Below are 20,311 nucleotides of genomic sequence, written 5' to 3' on the forward strand. Positions count from 1 at the left end.
TTACGCGCTGTTATTCTAGCTTTTTGGACATTATCTATGGCTTCATCGGTTGTGGAATTAAATAGGCCAGTACCATCAAACGGGAGACTTTCAATACGTGATCTGGCCTCTTGTGACAACCCAGCAGATCTGAGCCAGGCATGCCTTCTTAGGGCGACTGCTCCAATCATAGTCTTTGCGCCACAATCAGCTTGATGCTTAGCTGTGGCTATTTGTTGTCATGCCATTCTGGTGGCCTCGGCATGGAAAACTCTTGCTAGCTCTCTATGGTCATCTCCTAGGTTGTCACATAAAGACATCATTTTATCCCACAAAAATAATTGATACCGGGACATCGTAGCCTGGTAGTTCGATACCTCAAGGCTTAATGCTGCAGTAGAGTAAAATCTTCGGCCCATTAAATCGAGCCGTCGACCTTCTTTGTCTACTGGTGCTGTATGCACCCTTTGAGATCGACCTTGTGCCGATTCTACAATAATGGGGTTCAGCTGAGGATGTGTAAAAAGGAACTCCGCGTCTTTATCGAGGACTTTGTACATGTTATCGAGCCGTTTTGACGACGGTTGTAGTGTTGCCGGGTTCTTCCATGATTCCTTAACTGCCCTGGTTAAAGTAGATAGGAAAGGTATGGCAATTGGCGTTGCTGCTTCAGTATAAATTGCTTTGAAAACAGGGTCGACTAACTTTTCTAAAGTCTGTCGGGTTTCTATGCCCAGTGCCTGCGCCATTCTCTGAATGAGATCTGAAAAGTGGGCAAGTCCCTCAGATGGTGAGACTGATCCTTGTGCCTCCACCATCGAATCTGGCAATGGGATTGACGGAGTCGGTGAAATACCAGAGGCTGAGCCTGAGCAATAGTCGTCTGGTTCTTTGGGAGATGAAGGTATTTGCACGGTTTGGATATCACCGGTTTGCTCTACGACGGAAAGTGTTGTTTGTCGGCCTCGAGGTGTAGGATCGACTGTTGTGATGGGTAGTGGCACTGGTAGCATTTCAGTAGTTTGTTCTGGTGCCGATATCGTGGCCGAAGGTGGTTGTCAACGTCGAGGGGTTGATAGCCGGCTTCCTTGTCGATATCAATCACGGTCGTCATGCCAATCCCTATAATAATAGTTAGATCTTGGTGGGAGAGAGTATTCTGATTGTTCGTCATATTCTCTTACAGGAGATCTGGATCGGTATCGTCTTGTATAGAGTAACGTTCATCTTCCTGATATCGATCATCGATTTATTTTATTTATTATTTATTTATTACATTTCTATACCGCCCAATAGCCAAAGCTCTCTGGGCGGTTCACAAAAATTAAAATCATAGTAAGACAACCAACAGGTTAAAAGCATAAATACACAATACAATATAAAAAGCACAACCAGAATAAAAACCACGCAGCAAAATTGATATAAAATTAAAATACAGAGTTAAAACAGTAAAATTTAAATTTAAGTTAAAATTAAGTGTTAAAATACTGGGAGAATAAAAAGGTCTTCAGCTGGCGACGAAAGGAGTACAGTGTAGGCGCCAGGCGGACCTCTCTGGGGAGCTCATTCCACAACCGGGGTGCCACAGCGGAGAAAGCCCTCCTCCTAGTAGCCACCTGCCTCACTTCCTTTGGCAGGGGCTCACGGAGAAGGGCCCCTGTAGATGATCTTAAAGTCCGGGTAGGTACATATGTGAGGAGGCGTTCCTTCAAATAACCTGGCCCCAAACCATTTAGGGCTTTAAATGTCAATACCAGCACTTTGAATCGGGCCCGGACCTGGACTGGCAGCCAATGAAGTTGTAAAAGGACTGGCGTAATATGATCTCGCCAGATTCAACCCCTCGATTGAACAGGCTGAATCTGGTGAGCGTCGATATTGTAGTTGACCGTCGAGCGGTGTGGGTGATCTTCGATAATCGTGTTGAGGTTAAATATTGGCAGGTAAATTTCCTTGAGGTGAGCCTCTAGCTGATCCCCTTGTAAAGTATACTGGTTCTCTACTTTGACGGGATTCTCTCTCTCTAATTTCGCCCTCCGATAACGATGGCGCCGGCATTGGAGCAATCATCAATATCGAAGGAGGTACGGCGATGGTAGCCATCTCCATCATCGAAGGAGGGATCAGTGCATCCCTCGATAGCCAATTTTTATGGTGGTCGTGGCTTTTGGCCAATTTGGCCTTCTTGTGCTTCACAACCTCCGCGGACTTCGGAGTATGTGCCTTTTTTGTTAGCTTTTTTGCTACTGAGGCAGTTAGGGATCGCCCTGGCGTTGCAGGGTTCTCCTGGCGGGGTCTGTCGGCCTGAATCGTTGGTGACTCGACAGGAGCAGGACGCGCTATTGGCTGTTGCTGAGTAGCCATTGCAGGTTTATCGACCGATGCCAGCGCTCTTTCCCACAGCTCTGCTCGCAATTTATCTGCTCTATGCCGCCTTGTGAGCTTGGCAACGGGTACAGGCGTCCACCTTGTGACCCTCTCCTAGGCAGATTACACAAAAGTTGTGGCCGTCTGATGGGGGCAGCTTCGTCCCACAACGGGCACACTTTTAAAATGGGGCCTTGGGGCCCATACGGACCAGAATTATAGTTAAAAAGGATGAGACTGAGGTAAAGAGAAAGTAAAGAATTTTTTTAAAAAAAAAATTAGGAGGAAACATAGAAACGACGAAGAATAGATGAAAAGGTGAGGAAAAATATATATACAAACAAGAAAAAGGTAAGTCTTAGTTATCGTTTTTTAAGAGCGTTGTTCCCGACAAGGCTGTCTGCAAGACAGTTGAAGAAGAACTAGGGATTCTGGGCGGGAACCCTCCTGCACATGCGCAGTAGAGAGGGGAGGGTTTCCCGCCCAAAATGTCTTTTAGCTATAGAAAATTCCCGAAGTGGGGCTTCGCGCAGGCGCCGAGCCCATATGTGTGATGCACAGAGACCACGAAGAAGAAGCAACATTCATTCATTTAGTAAACAAAGGGTTGTATCCAACTCTGACCATCTGCCAGTGGAATGGAAAGTGCTGGTGGAACAGTTTCCCCCCCCCACCTCCACACACACACCAGCACTCCCCAAATCTGCTCTGGAGGGTTGGGGGACTTTCTGGAGCAGAGGTGGAAAGCACAGAAGAGTTGCAGGGGAGAGGAGAGCAAGGGAAGTTCCATTACGTGGCACTGGATTTAAGCCAAGTAAAACATGCTGCCAATTACAAGCAAATTTACTCTGCCCCAAATTCCAAGAGAGTTCTGAGTTAGTACCTAGGAGACCAATGTTCTACTCCTAATTCTCTTTTTTGCATGTCTCTTGTTTTGAGATGTCAAAAAAGTTAAATCTTCATATTTAAAATTTAATTTCAATTAACACCTTTAAACAATAGTTCAATATTATAATATTTTCTAGGAAAAAGGAATATTATAGTATAGAAAATCTATAATTTATTTATGGCAAAATAGCTTCAGGTTCATTGCAGCTGCTGGACCAAGTGGAAATTTATTATATTGTTCTATTTAGGAAAATACATCTTGAGGAGTGGTTCGCGTGTGAAATTGATACATTACATATTTAATTATTTCCCAACATGGTAAATTGACACAATATGGAAATAATACGACTAAACTGATTCAACTGACTTATTGGTTTCAGTGGGAAGTTAAACACATGCTTAACTCTCTTTAATTGAAGCCAATCAGATTTTCCGGGAAACAGATATGTATAAACATCTAACACAGATTTTAGATGTAAGAGTTATTTTTGGGAGCACTCATATGGCATCAAATAATAGAAGAAATTGAGTAATCTCTGAAGAAAACACGAGTATATTCATGTTAATATTAATGCCTACTCCTTCCTGTAGTACAGATAAGAGTAAATACTGTGTTTCAATTTTTGTAAACTCTGGATAGCTGTAAATTGTTCTGCTGACATTACTTCAGCATTTTTCTTTTAACTTCCTTTGGCTAACATCATAATTTATAGCACATTAAACATTCTTGGAACGTCCTATTTCTTTTGCCCTATAAATAACATTGCATGAAGAATTGTTACTTCATACTTGTTTAACTTCTGCTGAATCCCTACTAGTGATCTATTCAAATTCCAAATTCAACTTTCCACTTTCATTTTTTTAAAATATCTGCAATATTCTCAAAAAGAAAAATCATAAATGTTGAATTAAGAGTAACCATAATATTTGAGCCTATGGAAATCAGAAAGCACTGGCATTGCATGTCTCATGGGAATAGATTGTGCCCTAAGTTAATTTGGGATAGTTTATTTTAATTGACTTAATTACATCTTTATTTCATCCATTTAGATCAATTCCTGCTTTAAAAAGCCTGGTTTATTCATAGGCCATAGCTAGACCTAAGGTTTATCCCTGGATCGTCCAGAGGTCAAACCTGTTCATTATTATTATTATTATTATTTATTTATTTATTTATTTATTTATATAGCACCATCAATGTACATGGTGCTGTACAGAGTAAAACACCTAGGTTCCACACAGGGGATCCAGTGCTCAGGCAGGGGCGAACCCTGGATGATCCCAGGATAAACCTTAGGTCTAGCTGTGGCCTTAGTCATCATCTGGGATACAATGTTATAAACCTTAACAAAGAAGATGATTCACATTGCTTTCTGTACATAAGAAAAAAAAACATTCATATTTTTAGGGTTACCAATGCGATACAAAAGAGAAAGATAGAGTACCTTAAAGACAGAGTCAAGAAGTCACAAGAAGTTTCTGCAGTTTCTGATTTTAACTTAATATGTTCAAACTTTTAAGTTGAAATGTTCAGTGTCTTCATTAATCCCCTTCCTAAATCTTGCAACAATAATAACTCAGTATATATGATTCACTCAGTATAATAAATGCCTGGGATCCATGCATGGGCATGCCCAGTCACATAATTGAGCCTTATCCTTTGAACAGTCCTCCCCTTTGACCTACACACCATACGAGGAGCTGCTTTTGAACTCCCCTCAGTTTCAAAAGATATTTGTCATGTGGCATAAGGGACTCAAAAGCCTCTTGAGTGCAATGAGCTAGTTGTGCCCTTCTTTTAAAACCAGAGAATGTTCATTAGGCTTCTATGAAGACTTCTAGCAAGAAGACATTTCTAGTTTCCATACAGCCAAAAATAGGTACCCTAAATTATTATTTTTATTTGTCATCTCTAATACTTATGAAACTTGAAGTCTTGTTCTGTGTTTATCGAACATGAACAGCAACTTAAATCAACAAGCACTAAAATACACTATATATATTTTTAACACACGAGTATCTTACAGGCTCAGGGTATTACTTTTGTGTCCGTGACTAAAAAGCACCCACCGCTGCACAACAGGGCTTTTGCAGAACGGGGCAAGTCAGTGAAGCTTGCAGAAGGGAGCTCTGCTGACCTGTCCTTATCTGGAAACAGGTGTTTCTGTTCCTTTCTGGGGTCATTTTTAGAAGTGCAAAAGCCTTATAGCACACACAGTGGGTCTTATGAATGCAGTGGAGCCAGTGATGGAGCAGTCTTGTTGGATAGTGCCCAATCTTCTAATTTTATTAAAACACTGTATTAAAAGCAATGCTAAATAGCTGTAGTTTTTTCTTAGATACTGAATTAAGAATACTTTTAGACTGAAATGAGCTATAATGCAGATATAAAATGACTGCAGTTTAATGTAGACTGCTAGAAAATATGTATGTTTATTCAGGAAAAGCATATGAATTTCAAAATGTGAAACTTGATTTAAATCAGTAATTTAATGTGTATTTTTTCTTGTAGATTTATATCAACAATGTAAATTGCTTTGATTTAAATAATTCCATCTGTCCCACTTTACTCTGTTCTCATATGTAATGTAAACAATCAATGATAGAACATAATTTCACTTTGTATCTCCTCTTCTGCACCTCACACCATTGGTTGGTAGGGCAGAAGAAATAGAAAATGAGACAGTGACATTTACACATAACTGCTGGCTTATCCTGTTGTATTGTGAATGAACAGCATGCTAGCACACACAGTTAATTCATTCCTGCCTTATTCTTCCTTCTGTATGAGCAGGCAAAACAAACCAGTAACTGAAAATTTTGCATAACATCTTAAATGGGTTCCAGTTTTACTGCTCCCCCCAAAAGGTGAGGTTCATAAACAAGGAATAGGCAAGGATTTGTTCTTGACTAATGAATCCTGGCTTATTTAGAAACAACTAGCCAGAAATCTGATTTTGGATGTCAACAAACTTTTCCAATTTTGGTATGTTTTACACAATCACAGGAAGGGAAGAACAAAGCAGGAATGAACAAGCTTGCATTCACCAGCACAATGTTCATTAACAGGAAACCAGGATAAACTGGCAGATAGATCAGCAGCAGTTAGATATTGAAAGCAATGGAATGGGATTTAGTTACAATTATGTCTCATGGATTTGAAAACTCTGAGCCATGACTAACTTGCTAAATATGTTGTTATAATATATAATTTTGCAATGGGTAAAAATTAAAGCAGGCATTAGCGCCTTTTCCATTTAAACTAGTTAAACAATCTTCATTCATAACATAATGAACAACCTTACACATCTCTACATTGTTGTATTTTAAAGGCCTTATAATCAAAGTTTTAATTGTTGTTTTTTGCTTCACTTACCAACAGTATCACACGGTTCATCTTTATGTACACAGAAATCCTTCCTAAAATTGGGAGAGAGAAAAAGACAAACCATTAAGAAAATATTGCTGTCAGGTCATTAATTATTATATAAGCCACTTACATATTTTAATAGCTTAATAAATGACATCCCTCTATTTTAAAAAAGAACATATTGAAAGAAATCCTGAAATGAATAAATTACACTTTCAAGATTATTAGCTACTTAGGCTGCAATTCTATACATACTTACTTGAGAGTAAGCCGCATTGAACTCAATGGGACTTACCTCAAGTAGACATTCATAGCATTGCACTGTTAAGAATTGCAAAATGTATGGAAATTTTGAATCCATGGGGGGGGGAAACTCAGGGAAGGGAAGTTCCCTTGCTTTGCTTTTCTGGAAAAAAGAAATTTGGGGGGAAATTGGACAATGTGCAAGACTTATTTTTTATTGCTCTTTAGAGATGTCAAGTCATTTTGTATTATGCATAACATGTCTTGTGTATAACTTGGTTTGCTCGTAAAATGATCATTAAACTTAAAAACATTTAAAAGTAAACTCAGTAAATATGTAATCATTGGCTGAACAAACTATAATTTTTAATTTAATTTACCAAACAAAATTTATGAGAAAATACATATTAGGTTGCTATTTTATGTCTGACCAGAGAGAACTTCAGCATGTAGTCCCTGAAACATCTGAATCATCCTAGAAGCCTGAACAAGCAGGAAGAGCTGGAGGCAGAAGAAGACTAGTGAACAGCATCTGTTACTGTTTGTGAGGAATTAGTTGGAGTGGAGTTTAGAGAAGTCTGGCCTAAAGGAAAAGTTATTGAGAGCTTATTTAGCTGGGGGAGACTCTTTTACCTATTAGGAATTACAACCAGGCATCTTTAATTTAATTTAAATTAATTAGGAAAAAAAAGAAAAAGAAAGGTCTCCAACAAACAAATGGGATTTCAGGAACCAAGCTACTGGGTAGGGAAAAGATCAGATACCAATCCACAACAGGACCACATGTACTTTCTCATGAATAAGAATGCAAGTGCATGATCAGCTACACATTACGTAATTAATGTACTGTGTAGTTGTTGTTGTTTTAATAACTTTTTAGTAAATTTTCAAGAAATAAAGAAAAAATGCAAAAACAAAACACATCGGTACTAATTCACAATCCCTCCCCATTCCCTCCTCAAGTTTGGTCAATTTTTTAAAAAAAATCTTCTTCCATCTTTTATTTTCAGATTCTATCCCAGGATGGTATATTAATTTATCTTATTTCATTCATTTATAAACTTCTTCTTTTCATGAGTCCCACAAATTTCTATAAGCTTCTGCCAAAGTTATTCTGTTCAATTATCTACACTACTGCTTTAAAGCGCTTTATAACAGTTTTGACAACTGTATATGGAGTGTGTCCTGGGCCCCAACAGTTTCAAAACTGTTATAAAGCGCTTTAAAGCAGTAGTGTAGATCCTGCCTTAGTCGATGTATTTTACCAGTCCTTTTTAAAAGTATCTTTTCTTTATTCTTCTATGTAACCTGTAGTTTGACCCTCAGCCTCAAAACATGGAACTAACACATGTTCTTTCCCTTTTTAACCTTGCCTCCATTGACCTTTCCTGTCACTATCCCTGTGTAATTTTGTTATTCATTTAAACATATAATGCCTGCCTTTCTGTGATTAAAAATCAAACTGAGGGCAACTTACAAACAAAAATATGCATTCACAAAAATTAAGAACAAACAATAAAACAGAACAAATCTTTAAAAAACCTGCAATGTAAAGCATCACATTTTAGATTGTAAGCTCCTTGCTTACATATCATTCACACTGATAGTCACATATAAATTTAATATATTAAATAATGAGTAATAATTATCTCATTTTTTGTTAAAATAAAGTGAAAAACATACTTAATATGTATCATCCTTTCAATAACAATACATCGAGCTATTATAGAACAGATTGAAATGAGATATAATGTAAATATTAGAAATCTAATACCACACAATGTTTCCTAGACTAGTGAGAAATGCGCAAAATTGAGATTTGCATGACTTTTCTGAATTACGTTTTAAGATTTGTACCCAGTTGATATACTTATAACCAGGCTGGTTTCACACAACACACTAACCCACCATGGGTTATCGTGTTGTCTGAATGCAGTGTGTTCTCTGCAAGGTGGATTATTCTGTTATCTGAACGCAGCGCGTTTTCCGTAGGGTGGCTTGTTAACCATGCAGTATGGTTTATTTTTATCTAACAAGCCACCTATGGCTTGTTGTTGGGTTGTTCAGGGTGGTCAACAAGCCACACTGCATGATTAACAAACAACCCTGCAGAAAAAGTGTTGTGTGCATAGAAACAGTAACCCATCCTGTGGGAAAAGTGCTGCCTTTAGACAGCATGATTGCCCACCCTGCAGAAAAAGCACTGCATTCAGACAACGTAACTCATCCTGTGTTAAAAGCACTGTATTCAGACACTATAACCTACAGTTCAACAACAACCCACACTGGATGGGTTAGTGGGTTGTGTGAAGTCACCCCCAGTCTCTATAACAGATGTGTTATTACATATACCCCATTCATGTAACACTTTAGCCCTGTTTAGGGGCTAATGCATGTAAGGGGGCACAAGACCATGTACCCTGGGGTCCCACCTCCAATGTACCACTCATACCCAAAACTTGACCTTCCCACATTGGGTGGAGAGGACTGCAAGGGGCTTTGTCTTGCATTCACTTGAATAAAAGTTGAAGCCTCCATGTGATCAGGAACTCTGATCATGTGGAGGCTTCTATTCACATCCAAGCAAATGCAAATGGAAGCCTCATTCATACTTCCCTGCTTAATTAGAGAGCAGAAGCACTATATAACAAGTGTTGTATGAGCTTTTCTTCCTGTAATCTAGGAAGTTCCCTAATATAAATAAGTAACTAATTATGCCAAGGCCTGCTCAAATAGTGTAACTACCACCACTTCCAGGTTGCCATATTCCCCTAGCTGTGCCAGGAGCACCTTGATCTTTATAAATCCAGTCACACTAGACAGGGTTGAAGATAAGGCACTGTGGAGGAAGTCTGCAAGGAAGCAATCTTGAAAATAACACCACAAGCTCAAAATGGGTTAAAATGGGCAGAAAGGCAGGGTTTACAAATGGAAAACAAGGATCAGCATACAGAATATATACCAAGAGAAAATGAAAATGTTTACAACCTATAACACTAACTCTACCCCTCGAGTCATTTAAAGGGTAGTACAACTAGATGTGTGAATGTGTGACAAAAGCCCTCTTTAGGCATTATCCTGAACATGTTAATTAGTTAACATGCTATGCTAATAGCATTGCACCTAAGTTAGGTGGGATCCCCAGCAATTTCTCCAATTAGGATAGGAAAGAGTGGAGTTTTGTCTGTCTCAAATTTCACTTTTTATGTGGTTTCACCAGGTCAAGAGTACTAGTCTATATTTTTTGTCTGTTCTTGTATATTTTTTGCTGTAAATTCCTATGTGTAGAAAAAATCTGATAAAGGGCAGCAGGAATTCATTGGATCCCATGAGTACGTTTTAACACAGGGTGTTAATTCTGCTCCAAGTTGGTTTTATCTTGACAAAAAGGTTAACATTCTTACAAGCAAACTTGAAACACTTATTTCTTATTTATAATGTTCTTGTGGGGAAAACTGGTCTTAGGCTACTGGGATATATTGAACTCTTTTCTGTTACTTACTATGAACCTTAGGAATGTTTGAGGTTCTGGTTTCCCTCTTCCTCTGGTTCAAAGACATGAATAAATATGGAAGAGTGTAGTTATCTGTTTTTAACCCCTATAATAGATCTCAGGCCTTTGCTAGACCTACCTTAAAATCCGGGCGAGAGGAGGGGAGAGCACTTGATGCAACTGTTGTGGGCTGTCGCCCTAGTCTACACATCAGGTGCGATGAGCTAAAGGAAAGACTCATCGCATCCGCCATATTATTATTTTTTTAGATTTAAAGGGCTGGCTGTACAGGAGCGCACGAATGACGAAAAGTTTTTTTTTTTTTTTTTTTTTTTAAATAGATTACCTCGCTCCCCTCACCCTGCTCTCGATGGGCACAGCTTCTCCCAGCTACGCACGAGTAATTGCGCGGAGCCGGGAAAAGCCACGGAACGGGCTACATGCTCGCAGTCTCGGGCTCAGCCTGAGACTGTGGGAAAAATCGGGCTTAAATGGGTAGGCTATATCCCGGGGCCATGGAGGGTTGATCCCTCCCTGAGCCCGGGATCCCCTGTGTGTCATCTGGACGCACAAGGGCGATCCCGGGTATCAGCCCGGGATATAGCCTGGTCTAGCAAAGACCTCAGTGTACCAGCTGACAACAGGTCAGTATTCATTTAAAGTACATACCAAAGAAACCAATTAGGCTGGGAAGGTCAGTGCAAAGATATTAGAAATTTGATATTTAGAGTCCAATAGATGCAAGCCTGAAAAAAAGCTGAGGAGTGTCATTAATATTAATGTTAATACAGTGTTTCAAGAACGAGAAGGGGAATAAAAACTGTTCGATATAAAAAAAATGAGATTTGTATTTATATAACCTAATTAGATAGACTATGCACAGGCTGATGCTTTCATTTTGGCTGATCTTTGTCCTGGTTGAAATATACTTCCAAAAGTTTAATTATGAGAGTTTAGGGAAATAGAACTGTTAAAGTCTTGGCAATAGTGAAGGGCACTTGCATCCTGTTTTGCACTGAAACAAATGTAAAACATTCCCTAATTTCCAAGAATAAGGACTGTATTCCTTTGAGAATAGACTGCCCAGTAAAAGTTTATGATACTCTAGATACACCTATAAATGATTCATTATTTATTTGTTTCCTCATTTCTTCACAGGACAGTTGTAGGAGGATCATCATGTAGCATGTGAATATTAAGCTTCTATAAATCCTTCAAGAGGATATGGTATTATCTGAAATTAACTGGCACAATAGCCAGCATTTGCAGCTCCCTAAAAACATAATGGACTAATAATACAAAATATACAGGAATGCTTGGAAGCATATTTAAATGCACATTTCATTTCAACATCTAATGAAATTATGCATAAATATGTACCTGCTGGAGAACAATTCACAGAAAGGCGCGCGCACACACACACACACACACACACACACACACAGAAGCTGTTGCTCTTCACTGTAGGCTGGCTCACTTTCGCATAAGTCCATTTACTAGGGAAGAGGGTAGCCAGTATTTTTTATTTTCTTTTTTTAGAGTTTACTTTTTTGTATTAACCTAAATTTTATTTTTTCCAACAGCATCTAGACAGACATCACATATAATACATACAAACAAAGGTATACAAAGGTATACATATGTAGCCAGTCTTCTGTGAAGCAGCTCCATTATCTTTATCCTTCTGTTGGCTGTTTACTGTGCTTAGAATGGTAGAGGATGGGAGAAAGCCAAGCTCAGCATTGGATTTTTCTTACCCTCTAAGTGGACTTTTTTTTTTTTTTTAGCCCAAACACATTTTTACAAACCTACAGGGCTTAAGGACTGAATCAAGCTCTGAAGCAATTGCCTTCACCTAAAGCATTTAAATCAACAGATAACATTTTGAACAATAAAAATAAATGTATATGCAATAAATGAGAAGAATTGCGGCTCATCTACTCACAATCATGTTTACTAATACACCCAGCTCCATTTTATGCTACCTTTACCTATAAAGCAGAAAGTATGTGTGTGGGATGTATTTCTGGAAATGTTTACCCACTTCCAGATGAGTTAGAAACTTGACATTTGGCACACTGATAGGTCTAGCTGTACAATGTACCAGAAAAATCTAAAAACATGAAATGTTGGGTTTTACATATTTTTAAAGAATTTAATAAAAATGTAGGCTTATACCTACAACTCCCAGCATACCTTGGGTGGAACTTTCAGGATGCCAGACTTACTGGCCTTTGGCAGCCATTGTAAGTGCACAGGCATATGGCTGCTGTGTGCCTTTCACAACCCAGATCCTAAGGTCAGTCTTGAGTAGTCAACCCAATTCCACAAAAAAGGAAACAACCAACATAAATGGGCTGCGTTCATTTGCAGTGCCTACTACTACTCGCTGTGCATGGTTTAAAAGCCACAACTAGATACAACAATGTGACTTTGAGAGGCCGAATTCTGAACATGCTCAAAGGTACTCAGTCCTGATATTGCTGTTTTCTCAGAATCTGGGGGAAGTGTGCACATGGCCTTCACCCTTAAGAGGGAGGGAGGGGAGGCACTCTGCGCATGCCCAGAAACAGGCCCAATGAAAGGGGGCAAATGCCCTGGTCCTTTAGTACAGGCTCCTGATGGAGCACTTGGTGGATGAGAAGTATAGGCCGAGGCAGTCCCAGCAGGACTTGGCCAGAGTTGAGCACATCCACTGACAGCCGCTTACCTCCCCTATTGAGGAGCAGCATCAGCAAGGAGAAGAGGGAAGCACTTCTCAGAGGACATGGGCATTTGCAGTCTGCCAAAGGCATGCTGGGAGGTGTAGTACTGGCATGTAGAGCGGCTGATTATAAATAAAACATGGGTTAGTAAGCCAGGTCATGATGTGGAAAATAGGTCACTATCTCTCAATCCTAACTCACTGTCTTTGTTCTCTTTCTACCACCTGACTTTCTCCAACTGCCACTAACCCTGCCCACCATTCCATTCTAGCCTCAGCGATCAGTCATTCTTCCATTCACTCATCTGTTTCAATGGTATAATCAGGCTTTTATATAAAAAACATAAACTTTATTCGGTAATTCTTGCATTAGTTTTGGAATGTTGTTGTTTAGTTATGACAGGAAAAAAAATGCAACATAAAAAATCTCATCAAGTTAAAAGGCCTTGAGGAAAAAATAAATTATTTGCTTGGCACTGGAAAGACATTAATGCAGTCACTAGGCCAACCTGCCTGGGAAAAAGAAATCCATAAGCAGGGTGTCACAACTAAGAAGGCCCACTCTCCAGTTGTCTCCCACCACACATCAGGCAGTGTTCAACGATTAACATATTATTCAGGGACCTACAACTCCCAGCATGCCTTGGGCAGGAGGTAAGATTTATCAGGCTTTGGCCACCATCATCTGATAGTGGTTCACCATCCTTGGCCTGAAATGAGAGTCCCTGGGGCCGGCTGCACGGTTGTAGGCACCATCAGTGTGGGACGGAAGGAGGGTGCAGCTCCAGGCCCGTTACTAACAGCCAACCAGCTCCCTCACGGCCTACCTATGAGCAGCAATTGCACAATACAGTGTGAACTGGCTCGGCCAGACTTTACTTCCCATGAGTCTCAGTGGCAGGATTCCCTTTGGGCAAGTCGGGCACCATGGTGAAAAGCATGCTGGGAGTTGTAGTTTTCATTTTCTGTGGGAACAAGAAAAACCATAGCGGCAGCTTCAAGGTGGCCCTGGCCATGCATTCATTGGGGTGAAAGAGAGAGGGGGGGGAAACAAATTTAATATGCTTTAAAGTTACCTCACAGGCCTAGCATCGGCCTACCTTGCAGGTTTGTCATGAGTGTGAGACAGGGAAAAAAGAAACAAATATAATTTGATTAAAAGTTAACTCACAGGCCTACCACTAGCCTACTACTTTAAGGTGATTACCTTGCAAACATATATCTTGGGGGTCCAAGCAACACCGTGTATATCAGCTGGTATGTAATAAAATAAGAAAATATTTTTTAATCTGAATAGTGCATGTTTTTATCGATTAAGCATTAAATTTAGTGTGATATACAGTTACGCAGTTTGGATGCAGGAGCTACATACAACTGTACACTACACCATAGTTTCTCTAGCTTGAAGCACAATGGACAGTAGTAACTCACTGTTATAGCTCCCATTTACTGGAAAATTTTGCTGTAATTGGACATGAACTATGCTGCCCAATCTTTTGATAGAAAACAATAAAACTTCATTCAGTATTGCAGATTAACATTTGCTTACTTGACGTTCACATTCTTGAAATATAGTCCCATAAATCTCTCTCTCTCTCTCTCTCTCTCTCACGCACACACACACACAAACACACACACACACAGTTCCATTCTAAGACTCTCAAATCCCAGGTTACTGCTAGACTGGTATTTAATACACACCTACTCTTAATATATATTTCTAAGTTTTCATTCAAATGCTACATTATTCTGCTCTATCATCTCATTTAAGATACTACCAGTTATTTCTCTAGACTATTCTCACAGTCTGGAACCCAAAATAAGGCAGCAGTCGGGTCTCTTTTACTATCACAGCAATCCTACCTCTTTTACAAGTGAATTAGCATGCTTACAGAGGGGGTAGCAGAACTTTATTTAAGTGGGAGTACAGTAAAACTTTTAAGAGATTTATGACAGATTTCTAAAGCTTAAATGAGGTAACTAATGGCAGAAAAGAATCTAAGGCAAGAATGGGCAACTACTACTCTGTCATTTCCATAAATTATACTTTACTCATTAAGTTTTAAACCTATTAAATACAGGACTGGAAGAAGTCCTTGGGGCAAAAGAAAACTTAAATATTCAGCTCCTCAAGATAAAGCCTACTATTATACAGATATCTCTTCAAAGAAACAAATAAAATAGGCAGTTAGGTATGTGAAGGGAGAAACACACAACAAACGACAAGAAAATACAACAGAGGAGAATTATACATAAAAACTCTCCAATTGAAGTTGAGTGTGAAAGTCTTTACAGTACTTAAGATAGCTATTTAGATTAAATTATATTTTTATATTTTTTCTTGCAATTTAAAGTAATAACAAACATTAGGATAACAAAAATTAAAATAAGGCATGACAACATTTTAAATTAATCTGAAATATGCTTGATCTTAAACCTTCCAGCACCATATCTCTATGCTACAAATTTAGTATAGGAAAAGTATTTTCCTGGATTAAAAATGAAGGTTCAGTATGTAAATACAGTATAAATGTTGGGGTCTGAACTAGCAAATGCTTCATTTCTACAAAAGCTAAAGAAGCACGTGAGAAGGATACTTTCGGTATTAACAAGTCCATTGTTTCTTTGATTTGACAAAGAAGCTCCCACACCTTGTATAACCCAATGCGTGTTCTTTCAGACGTAAGGCCCATTAAGTTCCAGCTAGCTCCAGTTGCAGCTCATATTGTCTTCTACACTGTACTAGCAAGACTCTTATTTTTGTATCACTGATTCTGTACTAGGATGTTGGAAGAACTGCTTGCCTGTGCTGGATTCTTTAACATAAAAGATAACACTAAGCTAAGGATGCATTCAATATATTGTATTATCACAGCATATCCTTAATGACATTTAAAAAAATCAACAATATAGCTACGGTGGGTAACAAGCAAACATCTTGTTGAAATCTCAACATTTAATGCTGCAGATCATGCCACTTTTGAAGATTAGCTATCCTGAAGCTCATTGTCAGAACAGATAAAGCAGTTTTTCTACAAGAATTCTCTTTTCATTTCCACAAAAACAGCCCTTCCCAATATGGTCCAAAATATCTGGCAGGCACCAGGTTAGGGAAGGATGCACAGGACTTTTTCTCTCATACTCATAGCACACATATAAGACCTGGGCTTCAGTGAAGCTAAGGTGCCTCCCACAGGATAAAATAAAAATGCAAGTATTTAACACCCCTCCCTCAATTATACACTAGTCTTCATTACATATCATGCCCCAAGCGACAGCTTTAGGCATAGCACACTAAAAGTCCAAATAGTTCCTCCTCAGATCTATGTACTGTATAATATATGTAAAGTAAAATGTGCAATACTAATTCAAATATAATTCTCATCTGGAATCATTTAAGAACATAAGAAGAGCCATGCTGGATCAGACCAAGCTTTGCAGAATTGGAAGGGGCCTATAAGGCCATCGAGTCCACCCTCCTTTCATTCAGTGGCCAACCAGCTGTCAACGAGAAACCCACAAGCAGGACTTGAGTGCAACAGCATTCTCCAGCCCATGTTCCCCAGCCACTCCTATACATAGACGTATTGCCTCTGATACTGTGTGGTGGTGGGTGGGAGCATAGAGTCATCAAGACTAGAAGCCACTGATTGCCTTCTCCTTCATGAATTTGTCTAACCCCCTTTTAAATTTAATTGATTGTCCATAAAAGGAAGACCTCCCCTCAGGAAGAGAAAGGGAAATGGCGATTGACTAGAGCATTCAGGTGCAGTAGTGACCACTGTTTCCTGTTCAGGATGAAATGTACCAACTTCATATGGTCAGAATATAGAAATTCGTCAGTTTCAGCCTTTGAGTCTGCCCTTCGTGATCATAACTTTTCTGCTGTTGACGTGCTCTATACAGACTGCCAACAGATAACATATTTTCAAATATTGCAAATGTATTGTAAATCTGCATACATCTGATTCAGTTTTTTTAAATATGAATGTGTAGAACATTTTCGTTCCCTTTTGAAAGAACTGAAATCTCAGAGTTTCCCTGAGATATAGAGTTATAATACTCAGAACACACTAGGCAATAAATTGCCTTCTGTTCATCTTTTGAAATTGTCTTTTCATCCCCGTTCATTTCTGCCTGCTCTTCTTTTGCCTATTTGTTGTATTGGGGAAGGGGGGTGTTCATCACAGACTGTCAAATCGGAAGGTGGAATCTAACATTGCACAAGCTAAAGCCTGAGGGCATGACAGGTCTTTCTCCTTGTCTCCTCACCCCTGTAGGCCCCTATGCCCCTCCCAATAATCTGATCCAGAGAGTCCCTTCAGAAGATTTTTTGTGGACATGCAGTGGAGATAGGAGGAATTCCCTCCCCCCACCCACCCCATTTCTCTCTGCCATTACAGTAACTGATGAAAACATGCAATTTACCTGGTGATTAATATGGCTGCATCTACTGGTGACACGTCTTCACCCCAGCTTGTTGACATCTCTACATGGATGTCATTTTTCTTACCAAATTCTTCATGTTGCCATTTGCAAAAACTCTCCAGCATTTTTTCACCATGATGTCCAATATACATGTCTGTCTGAAAGTTGTAATGCTTAGTTTACTGTATTGTATGTATCTGCATAGCTTTTTATAACGAAAAAGTTTTCCCCAAATTATACTTGCATTAACAGAGTGTCTCAGTATAAATATTCAAATATCAGTTTCTAAATTACAATCTTGGTTTCAAACACATATTGCAATAAAACCACCATAATGCTCTACCTCCCAGCTTACTGTAAACCTATGTAAATATAAGTCCTACTTATCTAAACTTTTGATTGTTCAAATATTTTGATTTCCCTCAGGTAATCTGGATAAACAGAATCATACTGTTTATAGAGCTGTGTGATCTGACTTACATTTTTTTTAAGGATGCATACACATACCTTGCTCTGCATACCTTCAAACAGCTTCAGAGATTAAAGTGCATATTCAGATACCATTACCTTTAAAATAATATCCTGGTTTGGGAGTGTCTTATACACCTACACAATAACTGTATTTGTTTCAGTATTGTCTTACTAACATTGCCTTACTAATTCCCACTGTGTGCTTGAAGCAGTTCCTGATATGGAAATAGATGAGGAAACCTACTTATACCTGAAGACAAACTTTGTTTGTGAACACAAAGAAAGTTTGTCTTCAGGTATAAGTACCTGAAGACAAACACACAACTATTTAACAATAGTTAAATAGCCCATTAAAAACCACATCAACAACAACAGACCCGTTTACATGTCAAAGCCCTACCTCAATAAAAAGCTCTTTGCCTGCTGGCAGTAGAACAATATGGAGGGAGACAATCTAGCTTCCCCTTACATGGAGTTCCAGCCTGAGAGGGGCCACCGAGAATGCCCTCTCTGGAATCCCCACCCTCCCCAGAGAAGCTCAACTGGCACCTACACTGTTATCTTTTCAGTGATGGGTGAAATGTCTTATTCTCCCAGACATTTTAGCTCCACAGTTTTTGTTGTTTTGAAATTTGTTATTGTATTCTTTACATTGTTACTTGATTTTACTAGTTTTTACTATCATTTTAAAGATTATTATTATTGTTATTATTATTAGCAGCAGCAGCATTATACTGTCCAATAGCTGAAGCTCTCTGGGGAGTTTACAACAATTCATAAGACAATAAAATACAGCATTAAAAATAAAGCATAAAATAAAGCATAAAAAATTAAATACACAGAAATTAAAACAATTTAGACAATTACTATATTTTATCATGATGTATTTTAGGGATTTAAATGTTGTGAACTTCTCAAAGAGCTTCAGCTATTGGGCAGTACAAAAATGTAATTAATAAATAAAAATAAAAAATTAATAGCCAGTGAAGTTATGTAAGAAGCATGTTGTACATGCTTCCTATAACTAGTCTCAGGGCCTTGCTTAGACCTACCACATAATCCGGTGGTGAGGAGCGGCCAGCCCGTGCTACAAGTAGCATGGGCTGTAACTCCTTTCCACACGTCAGACGCGACGGGCTGCACGAAAGCCTATCGCATCCGCCATTTTTGTTCATTGGATGCGCAGGAGCGCACCACTGCTTAAGGTAAGGATTTTTATTTTTTTTAAAAAAAAAAAACGGTTCCCTGCTCCCCCCTCACTCCGATTCCCCCCCTGGCTCCAATCTTTCCCCCCATCTCCCCCCAGCTCTGATGGGCCCAGCACTCCTGCGGAGCGCTGCACCCTGTCCGCAGCTTTTCCTGGCTACTCACATGTAATTGCGATAGCTGGGAAAAGCAGCGGAACGGGCTACACACTCGCGGCCTCGGCCTCAGCCCGAGACCGCAGGAAATACCGGGCTACAACTGTAGCCAGATACCCCAGGCCCAGGCAGGGTTGATCCCTGCCTGAGCCTGGGAGCTCTTGTGCATCATCTGGATGCACAGGGGCAGGCCCGGGTGTTTAGAATTCTGAAATTCAACTGGTCCATCAGTCTGAACCAGTTGAATTTCAGAACACTTTTCAAAGGTTGAATTTTAGACACTTTTCACCTTTTAAGTTAGCCTGTGCTGAAAGTTCACAGTCAAAGATTTTACAGCCAAGGCCCTCTCCCATGCTTACACTTTTTGCAATGCCATTAAGGCTCTTCACAACCCTCATTCATACTGTTTCTTTATTTCAAACTCATCTTTACTTCATTTTATCCTGAAGTCAATCAGGTTTGGCGCCATGACAAGATCACTGAGAAGAAAGTTAATTTAGGGGGTAAAAAAAGCTTAATTTTAAACAAATAGCCGCCTATGAAGCAATAGTCAAGCAGAGGAGTACTTTTTACTGCTTGAGAAATGTTCAGCAAAATGCACCCTCCCTTTTCATCGTCAGCTTAGTTATTTGTCTTTGGGTACTGTATGTCCTGTATCTCTATCATTGTTTACTCTAAAAAATCTATACACGTAAAAGGTAAATGCAGTACTTTCTTACTGGAGTCTCATGAAGCAGAACAAGCTTAGTCACTCGAAGGTTCACTTGAACTCCAAGGCTCTTGTGTTGGAAAAGATTAAACACCTAAAAACAAGGAGGGAAGAATGAAGATAAAATATTAGTAGACAGCTTGTAACATTAAAACCATAGAATGATGAGAACAGCATCACAATTACGTTATCTGGTGAGTTGTTCTGGGTGTGTATGTTTCCCCCACAGTGCCCCCCCCAAAGCAATCTGGGCTGGGCACAGGAGTTCCAATACACACAGTTTCCATGCATTTGGAAC

General features: G+C 39.3%; 1 protein-coding gene across 1 annotated transcript in view; it reads right to left on the minus strand.

The window, feature by feature from the left end:
- The window catches only part of ADAMTS19 (ADAM metallopeptidase with thrombospondin type 1 motif 19), a 149,166-nt gene that overhangs the window by 84,984 nt on the left and 43,871 nt on the right, over nucleotides 1–20,311 (minus strand). Inside the window, exons 5-7 of the mRNA XM_063129463.1 lie at nucleotides 20,024–20,107; nucleotides 17,473–17,630; nucleotides 6,611–6,654 (exon numbers count right to left, since the gene is read on the minus strand). Of these exons, the coding sequence (XP_062985533.1) occupies nucleotides 6,611–6,654; nucleotides 17,473–17,630; nucleotides 20,024–20,107 (286 nt within the window). The remainder of the gene's footprint in view (nucleotides 1–6,610; nucleotides 6,655–17,472; nucleotides 17,631–20,023; nucleotides 20,108–20,311) is intronic.

The sequence above is a fragment of the Elgaria multicarinata genome, chromosome 6, assembly GCF_023053635.1.
Source record: "Elgaria multicarinata webbii isolate HBS135686 ecotype San Diego chromosome 6, rElgMul1.1.pri, whole genome shotgun sequence".
NCBI lineage: Eukaryota > Metazoa > Chordata > Lepidosauria > Squamata > Anguidae > Elgaria > Elgaria multicarinata.